The sequence below is a fragment of the Anopheles coluzzii genome, chromosome 3 (assembly GCF_943734685.1).
Source record: "Anopheles coluzzii chromosome 3, AcolN3, whole genome shotgun sequence".
Lineage (NCBI taxonomy): Eukaryota > Metazoa > Arthropoda > Insecta > Diptera > Culicidae > Anopheles > Anopheles coluzzii.
Window position 1 is genome coordinate 6,042,526 of NC_064671.1, and position 17,798 is coordinate 6,060,323.

The 17,798-nt window shown below is 50.4% G+C and overlaps 4 protein-coding genes across 9 annotated transcripts in view; 3 read left to right on the forward strand and 1 right to left on the reverse strand.

Annotated features, from left to right (window-relative positions):
- The first annotated feature begins 8,866 nt into the window (after window positions 1-8,866).
- LOC120958949 (uncharacterized) lies at window positions 8,867-11,304 on the forward strand. The gene is made up of 2 exons (XM_040382043.2): window positions 8,867-9,620; window positions 9,697-11,304. The coding sequence occupies exons 1-2, from the start codon at window positions 9,286-9,288 to the stop codon at window positions 11,297-11,299; spliced, it is 1,938 nt and encodes a 645-aa protein (XP_040237977.2). The 5' UTR covers window positions 8,867-9,285; the 3' UTR covers window positions 11,300-11,304.
- A 471-nt stretch (window positions 11,305-11,775) lies between these two features.
- LOC120958950 (oocyte zinc finger protein XlCOF28-like) lies at window positions 11,776-14,139 on the reverse strand. The gene is made up of 2 exons (XM_049610631.1): window positions 13,529-14,139; window positions 11,776-13,468 (listed from the first exon to the last, which is right to left on the reverse strand). The coding sequence occupies exon 2, from the start codon at window positions 13,450-13,452 to the stop codon at window positions 11,776-11,778; it is 1,677 nt and encodes a 558-aa protein (XP_049466588.1). The 5' UTR covers window positions 13,453-13,468; window positions 13,529-14,139.
- Window positions 14,140-14,513: 374 nt separating this feature from the next.
- On the forward strand, window positions 14,514-17,042 carry LOC120958947 (peptidyl-prolyl cis-trans isomerase sig-7). Its single transcript, XM_049610629.1, has one exon. The coding sequence runs from the start codon at window positions 14,805-14,807 to the stop codon at window positions 16,947-16,949; it is 2,145 nt and encodes a 714-aa protein (XP_049466586.1). The 5' UTR covers window positions 14,514-14,804; the 3' UTR covers window positions 16,950-17,042.
- Window positions 17,043-17,192: 150 nt separating this feature from the next.
- LOC120958945 (NPC intracellular cholesterol transporter 1) overlaps window positions 17,193-17,798 on the forward strand; it is a 38,130-nt gene continuing 37,524 nt past the window's right edge. For 4 of the 6 annotated variants that reach the window (XM_049610625.1, XM_040382038.2, XM_040382039.2 and 1 more), the window contains exon 1: window positions 17,193-17,607. The gene's annotated coding sequence lies outside the window, so the exon portion shown is untranslated. The remainder of the gene's footprint in view (window positions 17,608-17,798) is intronic. The other 2 variants (XM_040382037.2, XM_049610626.1) reach the window with 2 other exon arrangements.

Sequence of the window (17,798 nt, forward strand, 5' to 3'; positions counted from 1 at the left end):
CGATGGCACAGACACACACACCGTGCTAAACGATTGCAATCCGCGTGCGATCGTGGCGGGGCCAACGTCAACCACTGGCGGTGGTGGGCGTTGTAACAGTTAGTGCTCCCACTGCAGCTCGATCGACCACCTTCTTGGTGTTCAGATGCACCCTAAGAGCCCCCCAAGAAACGACGAGTTGACGGGTTGTATCCGCTAATGAGTCACTTCGCGCGATTGCGCTACGGGGCAATGTCCACCCATCGTTTCCATCTAGGCGTCAGCATCCTTTGGTACAGGTTTTTCCTTCACACGGGCCGAGAAGTTGCTTAGTAGCAGCAACCCCAGCAGCAGCAGTGTACCGTTGGCGAATTTACGACCCACAACGCCCTAACGCATTAATGTTTGCGATCGAGAGAGAGAGAGAGAGAGAGAGAGAGAGAGCGAGAGAGAGAGGAAAGAAAGTAGCGATCCCATCGATTTGCCAACGCCAATCTTTTCGCCATTTAAAATTGCTGATGCGCACCAAACCACGTTTGCGAACCCGCGTTTGTGGGGTTTTGTGTTATGGATTCGGCTGCGTTTGCTTGAAATGAAAAATTCAATAGAAAGAGTGTATTGACTCTCATCCGATCTTTGGAAAAGAAAAACAGGTAAGTTAACGTGGAAAATACGATGATATTGATGAAAAATAAAAACCCAAAAAAAAGAACGCATTCGCCCCGGTGACTTTCAATACAAAAGACTACCCCGTCAGCGCGTCAAGCGACGAACCTTGGTACGCAAATGAAAGATCAGGCTTTTGCTGGCGCCGGTTTGACCCTCGACAACTTTCAAAATGCTCCCCCAACGGTTGTATTCTAGCTGCAAAGAGTTACATTCTGCACGAAATTGGCCACACTAGACCTCTCTTCAGGGGCTGAACCCGTGATCGCGCACAAGCGAAGAAGCCGACCTTCAAGATCACTGGCGGATTGGCGTTTCGGCCGCTGTCTCCTTTCACTTCCCACTGTGGTTGCCACGGTGGTGGGATTTTGCTCCAAATAAGAAGAAAGAAGAAACACGCATTCGCCGCAACCATAAGGGGTAAATCGATCGCAACCCACCAAGAACACGCGCGACTCGCCAAACGACCCTCTCAAACGATCGCTCGAAAGTTCTCCCCCTTTTCCTCCGTGACCTGTTTTTTTTTGTTTTTTGTTGTGCTTGCCTCGTTTTTCTTGCCATTTTCCTCACCCATTTTACCTTTGCAACATAAGTCCCCCTTAGTTTTCCCCTCTGCTTCCTCTCCTGCTCCTCGATCAGCGATCGTGTAGCGCGAAGATGAAGTGATCGGTTGCATTCTTGGGCGTCCCAACGTCGAACAGCTTTGGTTTAAGCGATCGCAAGTTCGACCTCCTTTTTTGGGGTCGTTTATTTATGTTGCCATTTCGTCGCCCGGGTTCTGTCTTCTGGTCGGTAGTTCTTTTTCGCATTGCGCACATCTGCCCGATCTGCAGCGATCCAAGCATAATCAACGAAGCGTCCGAAACGGTAACAAAGAAAGGAGTAGGAACAGACACAGACAAGCCCGCATGTGGCCAACCGAAGCGAACCGCGAATGCGCAAACCCGGCCTACGTAATGATACTGCCACGCACATCTATATTGTATTGTAAGGCTTGTTGGTCGTTGGTGATGTGTTTTTTTCTTGCTTTTTTGGACAACTTATAGCTGATCGCAGTAACTCTCTGCCACTTTGGCCACTTTGGGGCTACCCCCGGCTATGGTTTGGTGGAGAAGCAAAGGGTTAATTTTATGCTACCCCCTTTTGTATGCTGGCCCTGCTTTTTAGGCAGCGTTTTATGACCCAACCCTCCTACTGATCGCTGATCGTACCTTATGCTGGCTTGGGGTGTTACGCGACACGGTAGTGATGAGCGCGTGTGTGTGTGTGTGTGTGTCTTCCCTTACATTGTGCGCTAAATAATGGGTAAGCGTAGTTATTACAGTAATGGTAGAACACACACACACACACACCCGAAATGGGCTGCTCGGTACAAAGAAAGTCGTTGTCAATCGGACCAACACGCCGAAAGGGATCTGCCCGAGAGAAAATCGCAAATTGTAGGTTTCCATTTAAACGCGAGTGGCGAAAGAAATCAACGCACGGGTTTGTAAGATCAACCGTTGGACTCGTTGGACGGTTCATTAATGATAGGTCCAGTCAACAACAAAAAAAGCTCCAACCAAAGTCCGCAGGCATTCGAGCCCGTAAACGACCAGTAACCGGCGAAATGCGGAAATTGTTTTTGCCCGTTTTCTGATGTCAACTCGTGTGTGCCAGGTGAGCAGGAGAGTTAGTGAGAGAGAGATAGTGAGAGTGAGTGAAAGAGAGCAACAGCTCGCTAATTGATGCTAATTAACACCCGACAGCGAACGCGTCACGCAGCGGTTATGGGATCTTGGGTTGCTTTGATGGGTATGTACCACCGAACATACAAACGTCATGGCGTGATGGGGAAGCATTCAACCTCACTGTTGTTTGTGTGTGTGTTGCTAACGGGAGATTTTCTACCAAGAATTGAGCTGTGAATCTGGTTGTAAGTATCAATCCCAAATCTTCTTCCAATAGCTAATGCCAGAGCTGGCATGGCGTGTACGGGACACCTGTATCTGTATGCCACGCGCATCGACCGGATGCTCCCCATATGGCACCCATCAACATTTCGTGTGTTTGTGTTTTGCTCCCAGCCAGCCCGGAAGTGAAGCCATCGCCTGAAGCGTCATCGCCCCCCTCGTCGAGCGGAAAACACGGCACGGAAAGAATAGAAATTAATTCTAATGCCACCGGGCGCGGGCAGGGTCTTAATTCATCTAATCCTGCTGACAGCCACGCTCTCTATACGCGTTCATGGTTCATGGTCACACTCACCTCTCAGCAGGTCAACAACACGCACAGGCACGTGTGGACAGGAGACGACACACCGGTATCCGGTACCGGACGACCCATCCGCAGTTCATCTGCATGCCGGTTTGGGGCACATTCGGATCATTTCCCGTCGGCGGCACGGCTTTCCGGCAGTTCCGGTGCACCGCGGTTCTTTCACAATGCCCAATTAGCATGGTAATGGAGACGTGTTTCGGGGTAGCTTCCGCACGAGGAAAAGTGTCTTCTGACAAGTTCATCGGCTGCAATAATGGCTTCGGATCGTGCTCGGAGGATCTTATCGTTGGAAATATACAGCACGGAAAGCTGTGTAGGGCAAGTGGGGCAAGATGGACCTGTTAAGGATTTTGGTCTGTATATCATTGGTTAAACACCACTTTGCATTGTTATTTTGAGGGCAATCGATACCCCAACGTCTTATTCATGAAAAACAATCAGAAGAATTACGCATTAATAACAAATATACACGTTTAAAATGAATTTTAAAAATCAACTTCATAAGTCATGAAAATGTGTTGTGCGGGGTAAAATGGTCTTACACGAAATGTCAAAACACATCATAGCAAAGGGGCAAAATGGACCACAATAGTGCACTTTAGGCTTTGGTTTACGCTCTTGCATCTTGGTAGAATTGTGAGAGTAGAAATTTATGTTTATTTTTTAAGTGTTTTTAAGTGTGTTCGGAGTCGGAGTTGTTCGGAGTCGTTCAGAGTCGTTCGGAGTCGTCCGGAGTCGTCCGGAGTCGTTCGGAGTCGTTCGGATTCGCTCGGAATCTTTCGAAGCCGTTCGGACTCGTCCGGAATCGTCTGGATACATCCGAAATCGGCTACAGATGAAGTCATCCGGAGTCGTCTGGAGTCGGCCGAGGTCGGCCCTCGAAATAAAGGCCTGTATAAGAAGTGCATGCGCAAAGTGAAAGACAAAAAACACAACAAAACTTTCGAACGACTCCGGAAGGCTCCGGACGACTCTGGACGACTCCGAACGACTCCGGAAGGCTCCGGACGACTCCGACTCAGGGCGGATCTAGTGGTTCCATTTTGCCGGAATCGGAATCAGACTAACAATAGTTGGAGTCGGATCGGAGTGGTGGGTGCGCTCCAGAGAGCACATCACTAATACATACAGCACAATTTTATGCATGTAAAGCTCGTAGTACAGTCGTCAACTCGTACGACTTAACAACATGCCCGTCATGGGTTCGATCCCCAAATAGACCGTGCCGCCATACGTAGGATTGACTATCCTGCTATGGGGGGAATCAATTAGTCACTGAAAACCAAGCCCACAAGTGGGTACAGGCAGGCCTTGACCGACATCGGTTGTTGAGCCAAAGAAGAAGAAAGCTCTTCATCATGTTGCTCTTTACATAACAATACTGACCATTTTGCCCCAAGCTGGAACGACCATTTTGCCCCAAGTGAAACATTTTAAAAACCTTTAATTTCAATCAAAATGGTTACTTTTTTCACGTAAATCATTGATAAATATCATGTGCCTGGATACACATTCTTATTTTGCTCTAATTATAAAATAAAATTCTTCCAAAATATTATTTTCGAGACGAAGAAAATTACATCGTTTTTAGCAAATATTTTATTTGCTAATTTATTCAATTAGTTTAGAATCTTAGGTTATGAAACGTTCATGGTGGGCTTTAAACATTGTGTTTGAAGTTTTTCAATCATTAGAAGTCATTGGAAACGTGTTAATTGGCCAATAATGCAGGTGACCATTTCACCCCACCATACCATTTTGCCCCAGCTTCCCCTACATTGATTGATCACTGATAAGTGGTTGTTATCAAGCGGAAAAGTAAGCTTTGAATTAGTGATGTGCTGTATGGAGCGCACCCACGACTCCGATCCGATTCCGACTCCGGCAAAATGGAAGCACCCCGGCAGTCGTCCGGAGTCGTTCGAAGTCGTTTGGAGTCGTCGAAGTCGTTCGGAGTCGTCCGGAGTCGTCCAGAGTCGTCCGGAGTCGTTCGGAATCGGAGTTGGTCGGAGTCAACAGGAGCCGTTGTGCTTAATGTGCTTGTGATCAGACATTTGCTTTCGTTGTGTTTTTTTGTCTTTCACTTTGCGCGTGCACCCATCTACAAGCCGACCTCGGCCGACTCCAGATGACTACGGATGACTCCGTCTGCAGCCGATTCTGGAAGACTCCAGACGATTCCGGGTGATTCCAAACGACTCCAAACGACTCCGGACGACTCCAGACGACACCGGTCGAACCCAACTCCGGGTGATTCCGAACGAATCCGGACGACTCCGACTCCAAACGACTCCGGATGACTCCAGACGACTCCGACTCCGGGCGACTCCGGGCGATTCCGGACGACTACAGACGACTCCGGGTCATTTCGAACGATTCCAAACGCCTCCGTATATTGCAGCGCGGACCTACCTCCGGAGTCGATTCCGAATTTATCGGAGTCGGATCGGAGTCGACTTCGGATTTTTGCCAACTTTACCCATCACTACTCTGAATGAAAGAGACTTTTGTAAGCGAGGAACCTCAGGTAGACCAGTTCCGGACATTCTTGATGCGAGATGCCTGAACGATCGTGGAACTGCTTGATCTCGGTTACGTACCGCTCAGTAAGGGAACATTGTGCATCACTCTCATCCAGTTGCTCTGGATGCTCTGGTCCGTGCGCTGAAGCTATAAAGCCGTTTATATCCGTTTTCTTTTTGTTCTTGTTCATAATTTACCAACAAGAAGTTCATTGTACGGAACCATTCAGTATACACACGCACACACACACACACACACACGCACATAAAGTGTGGACAGTGAAAAGCCCATAATGCACGCTAACGGAACGGGGCAAGTAAGATTTTCCTGCCTTACCCGAAACAGCTGCCCGAAACTCAGCGGACCATTACGATGTTTGAGCTCTGCCGAGTGGGGTTCTTTCCCCGCAGCGTTCTTGGCCAAGTGTTCGAGAGCGCGCGCGCCCGCGTTCACGCTACGGATGGCCGCCCGTTGGTCATTAGCAATTCCGTGCTTTACCGTGCAACTCCCCCATGCGATCGTATTGTTGTGTGTGCTGTTCGTTCTTGCTGCCATATACCGGCAAATGCCACGCATAAACACACACACAAACACACACACGCAGACGAAAGTCCGAAGCGGAATTGATAATAACTTCCGAAGAGGAAGGGGTAATAGAAACAGCACGTCGTCTTGGGGTTCGTCGCTTTATACGGGGGAGCGGTTGGTGCTGCTTCCGGTCTGTTGCGGTTGTGTTGCAGTTTTGTGAGTGCCGTGGTTGAGGGAGCGCGGTAGATGGGCGTGTGCCACAGACATGCACACACACACAGAAGCACACGCACAAATACAACGTGACGTGAGTAAGGTACGTAATGAACGCAAGGCAACTCCTTTCTGGACCCTCGCAAAGGTGCCCGATAATGGTGGCGGTGGTGGCCCTCCAGGGGGGAAGCACCAATCCGGAACACTATGGCCATGAGGAGGGGCAGTTTCTAGAGGATGGTTAATAAAAAACGAAAAGGGGATCGAAAAGGAAGGGGAGGCAGGGGTAAGCTTGGCATTTGTTTTTCTTCCAAGTTCGTGCTAGAAGCGGCGGAGAGCTTCTGCTTTTACCAGTCAACATAAAGACACGGTTGAGGAGTTGTTTCCATTTTGGGGCTGGGTGGCGAAATGTGTGTGATATAAAGGAGTGTTTTTGTGTTTTTGTTCGTTTTCTTCGCGAATGAATAAATCTAAAAATGCATTCAATATTTTCCAATCATTCATCGAACAATGTACGATTTATGATCTTCAATCAAACGACATCATTATCGACTGTTTTTTGTTTCTTCTTTTAATGTTTTCCCATGTTTTAAATTCAAAATTTGCTCTTTCTTTATGGTCGCATCTCTTTTCATCTTCCATTTCCTTTGTCTTTTTAGGAATGAACCAAAAAAATAAAGAACCAGCTCCCGATCGTACGATCTTGTCGTCGTAATTAGGCACAAACCTCTTACGCAAGCAACTCTTTCCACCTTTCGAGGTATCCTTTTATATCCACCCCTTTTTCCTTTGCTACATCGAACGAGGCCGCCAATCAACTGGCCAGCATAATTTATTGCCACCAAAATATTGTCCACACCACCTAGGACCCCCCCCCCCCCCCCCCCTTCGCTTACGCTGGCACGCTGGGGGATGATCAAAACGATGATCGAGAGGAACAGCGCAACCCAAACGGGGACCGTTCATTTAATACATTTTTCTTCCCTTTCTTTCTCTCGCTCTCTCTCTCTCTCTTTCTCTCTCTCTCTCTCTTTATTTCTTCGATTAATCCTGAGGGGCTTTTCGTCCTCATCTTCGAGCACGAGTTCGTCGATCGATTTCGGGAAAAGCCTTCCAACGGTTCGATCAAAGATCGAATTGATGCGATCAAATGAGCCCTCGTTACATCGCTGCGCCTGAGTCGATGTGAAATATAATAAAAATAATGATATGGTTTGATTATTTGTGTGCCGTGAGGATCTTTTGTGACGGAGTCCTTTCGGTCGTAGACCTCATGGCGTACACGTGTTTGCTTGCACAATATTTGCAGCTACGACAATTACGTCCCTTTCACATGAGAAAAATAAGAAAAAGCGTACCATATTTAAGCGGCGCTTCTTTGGCACAGTTGTTGATTTGGAAGCGGTGTTTTTTGCCTTTCCTTAACCACAACCAGCACCAAAACAAGTCCCGATTTGGAGTGAATGAATGACGAATTCATAACTCGCGCACTGAACACGGTGACCTTCGGCGCGGAGTCAGTTTCCATGTTCGGCACTGCCAGCGACCATTTATTGGCCTGTGCTCCTGTTGCCAAACGACAGATGGCTTTTTTGTTTTGGTGGGAGTGAGGAGGGGAGGGGGGGGGGAAGGCAGAACAGAAGCTGCGAGCAAATGGTACCGGGCAATGGGTGGTGGTTCGGCATGGGGATGTAAATAAAACTCACCCCATCGGACAACCTGTTTCTTACTCATCGTGAGCGCTTCTCTCTGGCAACGGCGCCTGCCTCGAACCGACACCCATGGTGGCCATGAGCCATGAGGGACGAGGAGAGAGAGAGAGGGGGGGGGGGGGAAGGTGATTGCAATTGAACGCACCAGCAGTGAACAAACCTGTTCGCGTATATCAATCGGGAAAGTGGCCTCTCGGGGAGAAAAGGAAGCTATTAGTTGTGCATGTTTCTAACGCAGTGTATGCAAATGCTTCACAGCAAGGGCCTTATGATTTGTCATCGTTTCAGTGGTAGTGAAAATGACTTCCCTCTCGTTTTAGATATAAGGGTAACATTGGCTATAATGCACTGTATTTTTTGTGGGTCAGCGCAATACATAATTTAAATAAATTTAAAATAAAAATCACTTGTAGAAGAATGCATCCGAAAATCGTGTTTTAACGGCTACACAAGCACAATTCAAAACAGGGGGTTGAAGCTTTCGTTGCTGCTCGACGCTTTAAAAGCTCACAGTGGAATGTGCTCGACTGCTCGAACTGGTTGATTTCAGCATACAAATGTATTTCGTTGATTTTCATCTTATTTGGTCCATTATTGTTTAATAAAAAATCGTTTTTAAATGTTTAACAAACAGCTTTATCACAAATGCAGTTTTTACATGAAATCGAATAAAATTTCCGCCTTCAACATCGACCACTGTGCGCGTTGTGTCAGTCCCAGTGTGATACAGGGTTTCCCACGATTTATTGGTTGGTTCCCACGATTTATTGGTGCGTTCCCACGATTTTTTGGTCATTTCCCATAATTTTTTGGTAGCAACCCACGATTTATTGGTCGGTTCCCAAATATTATTGGTCGGTTCCCAAATATTATTGGTCGTTTCCCAAATATTATTGGTCGGTTCCCAAATATAATATAATATAATACCGACCAATAATATTTGGGAAACGACCAATAATATTTGGGAACCGACCAATAATATTTGGGAACCGACCAATAAATCGTGGGTTGCTACCAAAAAATTATGGGAAATGACCAAAAAATCGTGGGAACGCACCAATAAATCGTGGGAACCAACCAATAAATCGTGGGAAACCCTGTATATTTGTTTACATCGACCGAAACGTCAAACGACATGTTTGGGGAACAACAAAATCATAAAATTGGATTGATAATTCTCTCTGCTGCAATTGCTTCCAGCAGGTGTATCAAATCTGTTTTGCCGAAAAATACTGCATCGTGCTGTGCTGTATCGTAGGCTTGTTGCTTAACACCCATCTTCACGGCCGAACGGTGAGGATAACGCGAAAAAAACAGAGCACAAACAGCAGCATCGGAAGGAGGGTTGGTAGCTTGCAGGGGGTGAAAGCAGCGGCCCGTGTTCCGGAGCAGCAGCAGCAGCAGCATGGCAACGGCAAATGCAGCGGTCGTTGTTCCACCAGTGCCGGCTGCCGACGACCAGGACTACCAAGAGTCGGACAAAACGCGTGCCTCCAATGCGGAAGATTTTCCCAACTTTCGCGACTTCCAGATCGTCAAGATGGTGCAGCACTTTCGCGTCGTGACCGACGGGTCGCAGGAGCAGCTGCGCCTCGGGTTCAAGTGCAAAACGTGCGGCACCACGTTCAACAAAACGATGCAGCTGCTCGGCCACATACGGCTGCACTTCGAGGACGAGCACACGTGCCGGGACTGTGGGAAGTACTTTTTCGACCCGAACAAGCTGCAGGTCCACATCAAGTGAGTATCGGAAGCGGGGAAGCAGGAGGAAGGGATTTATTTGGAGTTGATTAACTGGATACAACGCTTTTTGCAGAGCGAAACACACGATCAACATGCTAAAGTGTCAGCTCGGATGTCCCCGCTACTCGACGCCCAGCTTCAAATGCCTTCAGCTGCACTACGAGCGGTTCCATTTCGTGAAGATACGCATGCGAGAGCTGCGCAAAATGGACGAAGCGATCCGGAACGGGGGCACCGTCATGACGCAGATCATTTCGAAGAAGCAACAGCGCAAACAGTTGCGCACGCTGGAAGCGCTGCGCTCTGGGTCGAGCGGAGAGGATTCGCAAGGGGCGGAAGGTCCGTACGAGGGCGAGGAGGAGGATATGGAACAGCAGCAGGAGGAAGATGAGGAGGAGGAAGAGCAAGCCGGAGAGGATGAGGAAGTCGAGGAGGAACAGCAATCAGTACCCCAGCCGCAGCAGCAGCAGCAGCAACAGCAACCACAGCAACAACAGTTACTGCAGCCACAGATACACCTACAGCAGATACAGATCCAGCAACCACAGCTAATACATCAGCTGCAGCCACAGCAACAGTACGTGATACAAACGGTCGAGCCGGTCGCGGTGGCAGCAGCACCGGAGGAGGAAGACGACGGGTACGATGACGATGATGACGGTAGCGAAAAGGTCCTGTCGGAAACGGCGGAAGAGAACGCACTGTACGACGACCAGATGCAGTGTTGCGTTTGTGGCGCCATCTTCGAGGAGGAGCAGCAGCTGGAGCAGCACGAAAACTCGCACACCGCTCCGCTCGAGTGTAGCTTCTGCAGCATGACCTTCCTGCAGCTGCCGGACATACGGGCGCACTACCAGGCGCGCCACCAGGCCATCAGCCGACCGTCGCAGCAGTACGTGATTGCTCACCCGAGCGGGTCTCTGGTGCAGCAGCAAGCTTTACACCAAATCGTACACAATCCACATCAGCTGCAGCACGACCAGCAGCAACAGCACCAGCAGCATCAGCAGCCGCAGATCCAGCAAACGGCGCAATTCATTCCGAGCGCAGCGAACGGCGCCATGACGACGATGCTGGTGATGCAAAACGGCATGCTCATACCGGTGCACGCGATCGACAGTGCGCAGCTGACGGCGGTGAATCCGTACCAGCATCAGCAGGCTCCCACCACCACGCTAACACCGATCGCCCAAAGCCCCCAAATAGCGTGGCCCATAACGGCAACACCGATAGCGACGACCCACCATCACCACCACCAGCAGCAGCAGCAGATCCTTCCGCCGGTTCACAATCAGATCGAAATCATCCCGCTCCACAGCAGTCCGCAAGCCGGTGGTGGCGGTGGTGTTGCTGCTGCTGGTGGTGGAGCACAGCATCACAGCATCATCGCCTCGATCGGGACATCACCGCAGCAGCAACAGCAGCAGACGCAAACGCTTACCCCGATTCAGCTGAGCATTAAGGATGCGAGCGGCAATGTGATTGGAGGTGGCGGGACGGCACCAAACGCAACCGGTGGCTACGTTATCAATCAGATTGCATCGATCGATCCAAGCTATCTGAAGCAGATCGATCCAGTGTTACACCAGCAACAGCAGCAGCAGCAGCAACCGCAACAGCAAATACATGCCCAGTGGCATACATCGGCCCAGCCGCAGCAACAGTTTCATTCGTAGTAATGTCCCCGGCTGATGGGGCACGGGTTACTTTAGAGCATTAATCGCAATTTTCTACCGCGCTGTAGAGTCTAGGCTTGGGTGCACAGACACACACATACCCATCCGGATCCGGTGTTTTAGATAGGCTAGATCAAAAACCTCTTTCTTTTTTCGTTTTGCTGTGTGCCGATGATGCAAAACAAGGAAAAACTGATTCCCCAGCGTGTTTAACAATCTAGGTCACATTCTGTTCCGGGCATTTGTCGGTTAGGTTCAGGCTTTATTTGTGTACCCCATAACGTGCGTAACAACCGTGGTAGTATCTTAATTATTATGCATACTTGCATTATCTAAGTTCGGTGTTACTAAATATATGTGAGAAAAAAGGTAATAAATGAACAGCAAATTAATTGTTTCTCCCTTAAAAGAGTCTTTTGCGCTTCCAATAAGATATTTATTACAGAAAAAACGTGGTGAGAAAAGCCCCCCCCCCACTACTGGTTGGTATGTGATGTCGCTTCACGGCCGATGGACGATGGAGCTGCTTGGTGCTGGAGCAGCAGCCTCCTCAGCAGCTTCGTTCGCTCGTGTTCCGGCTTTTCCGCCCGTATGCGGTACAGCACCTCCGGAAACTCGGGATGATTCAGCTCGATGTGCTGCGCGTACTTCTGCACGTTCGGCAGCATCTCCAGGCAGGCGAAGCATTTGAGCGAATCGTGCGAATGCGACGACAGGTGACCGTTCAGTGCCGTGGCCCGGGTGAACGTTTTGTAGCACACGATGCACATGAACGGCCGATTGCTGATGTGCACGCGCAGATGTATCAGCATGGCCTGCTCTTTGGCGAACCGTTTGCGACACTCCGGACATTTGAATGGTTTCGTGTCGGCGTGCATTATGCGCATATGCTGGCGGAGACCAAACGGTTCGCTGAAGCTTTTGCCGCACAGCGTGCACGTCGTTGAGGTGAGCGGATTGCCAAAGCTACCGAGCCCTGTCGCGGGTGTGGCGGACATTTCCGGCAGCTCGTCGGCCGGCCCAATCTCCTCCAGCTCGGGTGAGCGGGCCTGCAGTTCCATTTGGGCGAGATCTTCGAGGAACTTTTGGTCCACAGTTGCGACCGAGCTGATGACGAAGCCGATTCCACTGCTACTACTGTTCGTTATGCCACTGACCGGCTGCTCTGCGGTGGTCGCCGGGAGAAACTCTTCCATTTGCTGTTCTGGCTCGGAGTTGAACTCCTCCAGCTGGTCTAGCTCCGTTTTAAGCAGATTGTGTAGCTCATCAGTCTTGGAGGAATCTTCTTCCACCTTAACGCGAGTTTGCTCCTCTGCCTGTTCTAGCTCGATCGTCGTGACGGAGATGGGCGGTTCCTTTTGCTCGCGTAACAGCAACCCCGACAGGATGGGATTCGCTTCGATCTGCTTCTTTAAACTCGAACAAGGCTCCTGCTTGTTGATTGGCACCAGATCCACTTCCGAGGACACCTTTATTGGGGACGCTTGGCAGCTTTCCTGGTGGCTCTCCAGTGTCGAAGCCTTCGCAAACGCATCCCCACATCGGTTGCATTGGTGCGGCTTTTGGGCGAAAATGTTCTTATCGTGCAGGTGCTGCTTCATGTGCCGGTAAAGCGTGTCCTTCGGGAGTATCTCTTCGCACTCGATGCAGCGGAAGGTGGCCACCTTTACCGTGGGTGACGTTTGATCCACATCCACCTCCATGTTCGTGCTCGGTATGGAGGGGGTCGCTGGTACGGTTTTCGTTATGCGCGTTACCGTCAACCCGGGGTGAAGCTTTTTGATGCAGTGCACCTTCAGGTGCAGCTTGAGCCGTGTCGAGTTGGCGAACGAACGCTGGCAGAGGCTGCATACGTACGGATTTTCCCCGGTGTGCACCACCATGTGCGCTATCAGGTGGCCCGTGTTGGGCAGCAGCTTTTCACACTCGTTACACTTGTAGTGTGGGCATTTGTCGGAGGGGGAGTCCTGGACGACCGTGTACCGGTCCGACATGGTTTCGGCTACGATATCGTTCAGGTAGTCGGAGGTGATGTGTGTCCCGTTGGAATCGTACAGTTCCTCCTCCGCTTCTTCGTCGCCATTCTTCGATGGCTGCAAGTAGTAGTAGGCTGGTATTTTGCGTTTCGACTCGTTCGTATCATCCACCTCCATCCCGTGGCGAAGCGCTCTAAAATGAGTGGAAATTCATGTAACGCAGGAAAAGAACAACTTGTTCATCGAATAATACCTTTAAATCAATCCTCGGGTGTAATGCAGCGACAAACTACTTTCCCTTTTCCCAGAAAGTGGACCTTTTTGCGAGGACGATAGCTTTGTTTTGTACACAATCCCATTTGACGTTTGCCGTTTGACGTTTAGCGAAAGAAGCGTCTGTCAAGCAGTGTGGCCAGATTGTTTTGGCGGTTTTAGGTAGGCGTATCAAAATTTAATCGGTAGTTTTCGGCAGGTTAAAACCAAGGTGTTTTCGAAAATCGATTGAAAATGACAAGGTGAAGTTGTTCTGACCAAAATGACATTTCTCGACTTGACATAACTATTCCGGGAGCTCCGGTATAAAAATCGGGGAGGTCTGGTGCGAGATAATGAAATTTGTATGCAGAGAGTGACAGATGTCTCCCACAATGTCGCCCAGCTAAAGCAAGGTGTTATAAATGACAAGGTTAAGTTGTTCAGAGCAAAATGACATTTCTCGACTTGACATTTCTCTTCCGGGGGCTCCGGTATAAAAATCGAGGAGGGCTGGTGCGGGGTAATGAAATTTGTATGCAGAGAGTGACAGATGTCTCCCACAATGTCGCCCAGCAAAAGCGATAAAAATCAACCTTCTAAATACAGGCGGTCCCAGAGATACACGGTTATTGGGGACCGAAAACGGCCGCATAATACCGCGTATCTCGAATTTCCGCGTAAGTCGAATCTCGTGATTTCCAGCGAAAATATCACTAATTTTCGTGCAATTTTGCAAGTAGGGGGTGGTTTTAGTCACCAAATTAATTATTTGATATGTTTCTAATGAATTGAATAGTTTTAAACCTTTTTAAATGGCATTTTACATTCGATCAACACGGAAATTATTTGGTATTTCACAATGGATGCGTCAAATCAGTACAATTTGCTCCAAGAACTGTCAAATTTTGAAAACCGCGTATCTCCGAATCCGCGTATAAGAGGTACCGTGTATCTCGGGGACCGCCTGTACATTATCCTTGAGCTAAAGCGATAAAAATTAAACTTCTAAATACATTATTCTTCGTGGGAATACAGATAAATCGGTATTTCTGGTCACTCTGCTGTCAAGCCATGGCGCTGTCAGCCAGGGGGATTTTTCTTGTAATCGCGCGTTTTCTCCCCCGACTCGGCACGGACTGTAAACAAACAAATTTTGCGAAAAAACGTGTAAAATAATCCATTTACTCACCCGGAATTAGTGCGGAACCCGTTTAGCAGCGTGCTTTGGCTGCGTGTTTGCGTGTGCGTGGGCTGTTTGGCTGCCCCGGTTTGCAATGTCGGTCGTAATCGAGACCACGATCGGCGACATCACGGTGGACCTGTTCCTGAAGGAGCGTCCCCGGGCCGCACTCAACTTCCTGAAGCTGTGCAAGCTGAAGTACTACAACTACAACCTGTTCCACACGATCCAGTCGGACTTTATTGCGCAGACGGGCGACCCGACCGGGGCCGGCGATGGCGGCTCGTCCGTGTGGGGCATCCTGGAGGGGGCGGAGAAGCGCTACTTTGAGGGTGAAAGCGTGCCGAAGATCAAACATTCCGAGCCCGGGCTGCTGTCGATGGTGAATGCGGGCGAGCAGTTGATTGGGTCGCAGTTTTTCTTCACCCTCGGGCCGGACCTGACCTCGCTCGACGGGCGCCATACCGTGATCGGCGAGGTGACGGAGGGCCACGAGGTGCTGCGGAAGCTGAACGAGGTGATCTGCGACGACCGGCACCGGCCGTACAAGGATGTGCGCATCACGCACACGGTCGTGCTGGACGATCCGTTCGAGGATCCGCGCGGGTTCCGCGAGCCGAGCCGGTCGCCCTCGCCGTCGGCCGAGCGGCTGCAGGGCGGCCGGATTGCGGCGGACGAGGAGATTGACGATCTGGGCGGCAAGACGGAGCAGGAGATTGCGGAAATGATTGCCGAGCGGGAGGCGAAAGCGCGAGCCACGATACTGGAGATCGTGGGCGACATCCCGGACGCGGACATTGCGCCGCCGGAGAACGTGCTGTTTGTGTGCAAGCTGAATCCGGTCACGACGGACGACGATCTGCAGATAATCTTCAGCCGGTTCGGCAAGATCGTCGGGTGCGAGGTGATACGGGACAAGCTGACCGGCGACTCGCTGCAGTACGCGTTCATCGAGTTCGAGAACCAAAAGTCGTGCGAGGACGCTTACTTTAAGATGGACAACGTGCTGATCGACGATCGCCGCATACACGTCGACTTTTCGCAGTCTGTATCGAAGATCAAGTGGCGCGGCAAGGGCCGGGGAATCGAGTTCAAGGACGGGGCCGATAAGCGGTCGTTCAAGGATTACGATCGTAAGAAGCAGCAGCAGCAGCAAACGAATCGTAACGGAGGCGGATCCAACAAGCGGTCGAATGCTTCGCCGAAAAGGGAACGTGAGCGGGAGCAGGAACAGAAGGGTCGCTCCCGGTCCGATTCAGGATCTCGTTCCCGATCGCGTTCCAAATCGCGCTCCAAATCGCGTTCCAGATCTCGTTCTAGGTCTCGTTCCAGATCCCGTTCCAGGTCCCGCTCCAGGTCCGGGTCTCGTTCGCGTGCCAGAAAGGTGGACCGTCGGCAGCGTAGCCGTTCGCGCGACCATATGCGCGATCGGGATAGAAACCGCCCTCCGGGACGCAACGCACAGGAGAGCAATCGTGGCCGAAAGCCGAACCTGACCGAACGCAACTCCGCCTACATGGAGCAGCGCAACGGGCGAGACATTCGCATCAACCAGGGCATGGTGGATTACAAAAACCGTCCCTATCCCAACAGCTTCGTGCAGCGTAACGGGCCGCGCGATAAGAATGCACCGCGCGGCGGCGGTCGCTCATCGCGGGGCGCTTTGCATTGGTCCGATCCACTACCACCGCGGCGTCGGTCTCGTTCGAGGGATAGACGCACGAGACGGTCCCGTAGTCGGTCGCGGTCGCGTGACCGTCGCCACAGCCCACCCGACCGTCACGCCGGTAGCCAGAGGATGCATTCGCGCGAGGACAGGGACCGCCGGCAGCATTACGGCGAGCGGTCGGCTCGAAGCCCCTCGTACAGCCGGTCGTCCCGGGCGGATAAGGAGTACGGGCGGGGCGAGCCGGCGAAACAGGACCGGGCGCGACCGGATGCGAAACCAGTGAAGCGACGATCGTCCAGCAGCGGCTCGTCGAGAAGCGGCAGCAGCGAGCCCAAGGAGAAGAGGAAGCGCAGAAGCCCGTCGCCGGATTCGGTGGACTCGGACAGTTCCTCCACCTCCAGCTCGTCCAGTGCGTCGGACGAACGGGCTAAGAAGCGCAAGAAGAAAGCGTCGAAAAAGAAATCGAAGAGCAGCAGCAAATCGAGCAAGAAGCGGAAGGACTCCGTTTCCTCGGACGAAGGAAAGCACCGGAAGAAGTCGAAGGGGAAGAAGAAGAAAAAGAAGCATTAAACTTTAGATTAAATGCATTTGGTGGTAATTAAGCTATCTGATGGATATCGCGGTTTGCAAGGAAATAAAGCAACGGAATTTGCGCACATGTGCTATGTGTTAGATGAATAAATTTTGAATTAGTGTGACCAAAATGATTGCAAAAGAAAGGCTTTTCTTGTTTTAGATTATTTAAATAGGGTTTGAAACGGTTTGAGAATAATTTTTCTTTTTTAAATTAGTTTTATCGAATTTCCTCATCACCTGTATGGACTATGGGCGAGAGCTGTTCATTCAATAGGACAAATATCCCATAATTCAACCACTGTGGATAACTCATCGTCGCTCTCCGGTCAAAATGGACAGTGAACCACCGAACTGGTCATAATTGGCGCTTTGTCAAACGCTGCACATACGTCAAACGGCCGAAACCGAAACAGGCAAACAGAAAAAAAGTTGTGCTCGACCAAGGTGGGTGTGCGTGCGCGTCGTCCGTCGTCTTTTCGCGAGCAAATTTTCACACTTTAGCTTAAACGTTCAGCCCCTTGCCGAAAGTGTGTGCGGCTCCTGTTTGTAGTGCATGCAGCTAAAAACACACACCAGAAAACGGAAACGGCTCGTCGTTCGAGCGTGTAGGAGAAGAAGCACAAAGCTGCTTCGTTTTGCTTAGAATCAAGGTGTGGTGCAACGTTTGTCTTTTTTCCCTCTTTCTCTAAGTGGGGGTGCTCCTGCAAATGGCGGAGTATCTTTAAATGCCAGCCTTTTTCTGCGAAAGAGCGGAGCAAACAGTCAAACCACGAGTGAAGAAATATTGTGAGTGTGGCGTGTCGCAACGAAGCGCGTGGATTGCATTGTAAAAATTGGAAAAGA

Excerpts from the sequence above, each read along its gene's own strand:
- LOC120958949 (XM_040382043.2), top strand. The coding sequence starts at position 9,286 with ATGGCAACGGCAAATGCAGCGGTCGTTGTTCCACCAGTGCCGGCTGCC. Across the intron at positions 9,621-9,696 it reads AAGCTGCAGGTCCACATCAA|AGCGAAACACACGATCAACA; the intron begins GTGAGTATCGGA and ends CGCTTTTTGCAG.
- LOC120958950 (XM_049610631.1), bottom strand. The coding sequence starts at position 13,452 with ATGGAGGTGGATGATACGAACGAGTCGAAACGCAAAATACCAGCCTAC.
- LOC120958947 (XM_049610629.1), top strand. The coding sequence starts at position 14,805 with ATGTCGGTCGTAATCGAGACCACGATCGGCGACATCACGGTGGACCTG.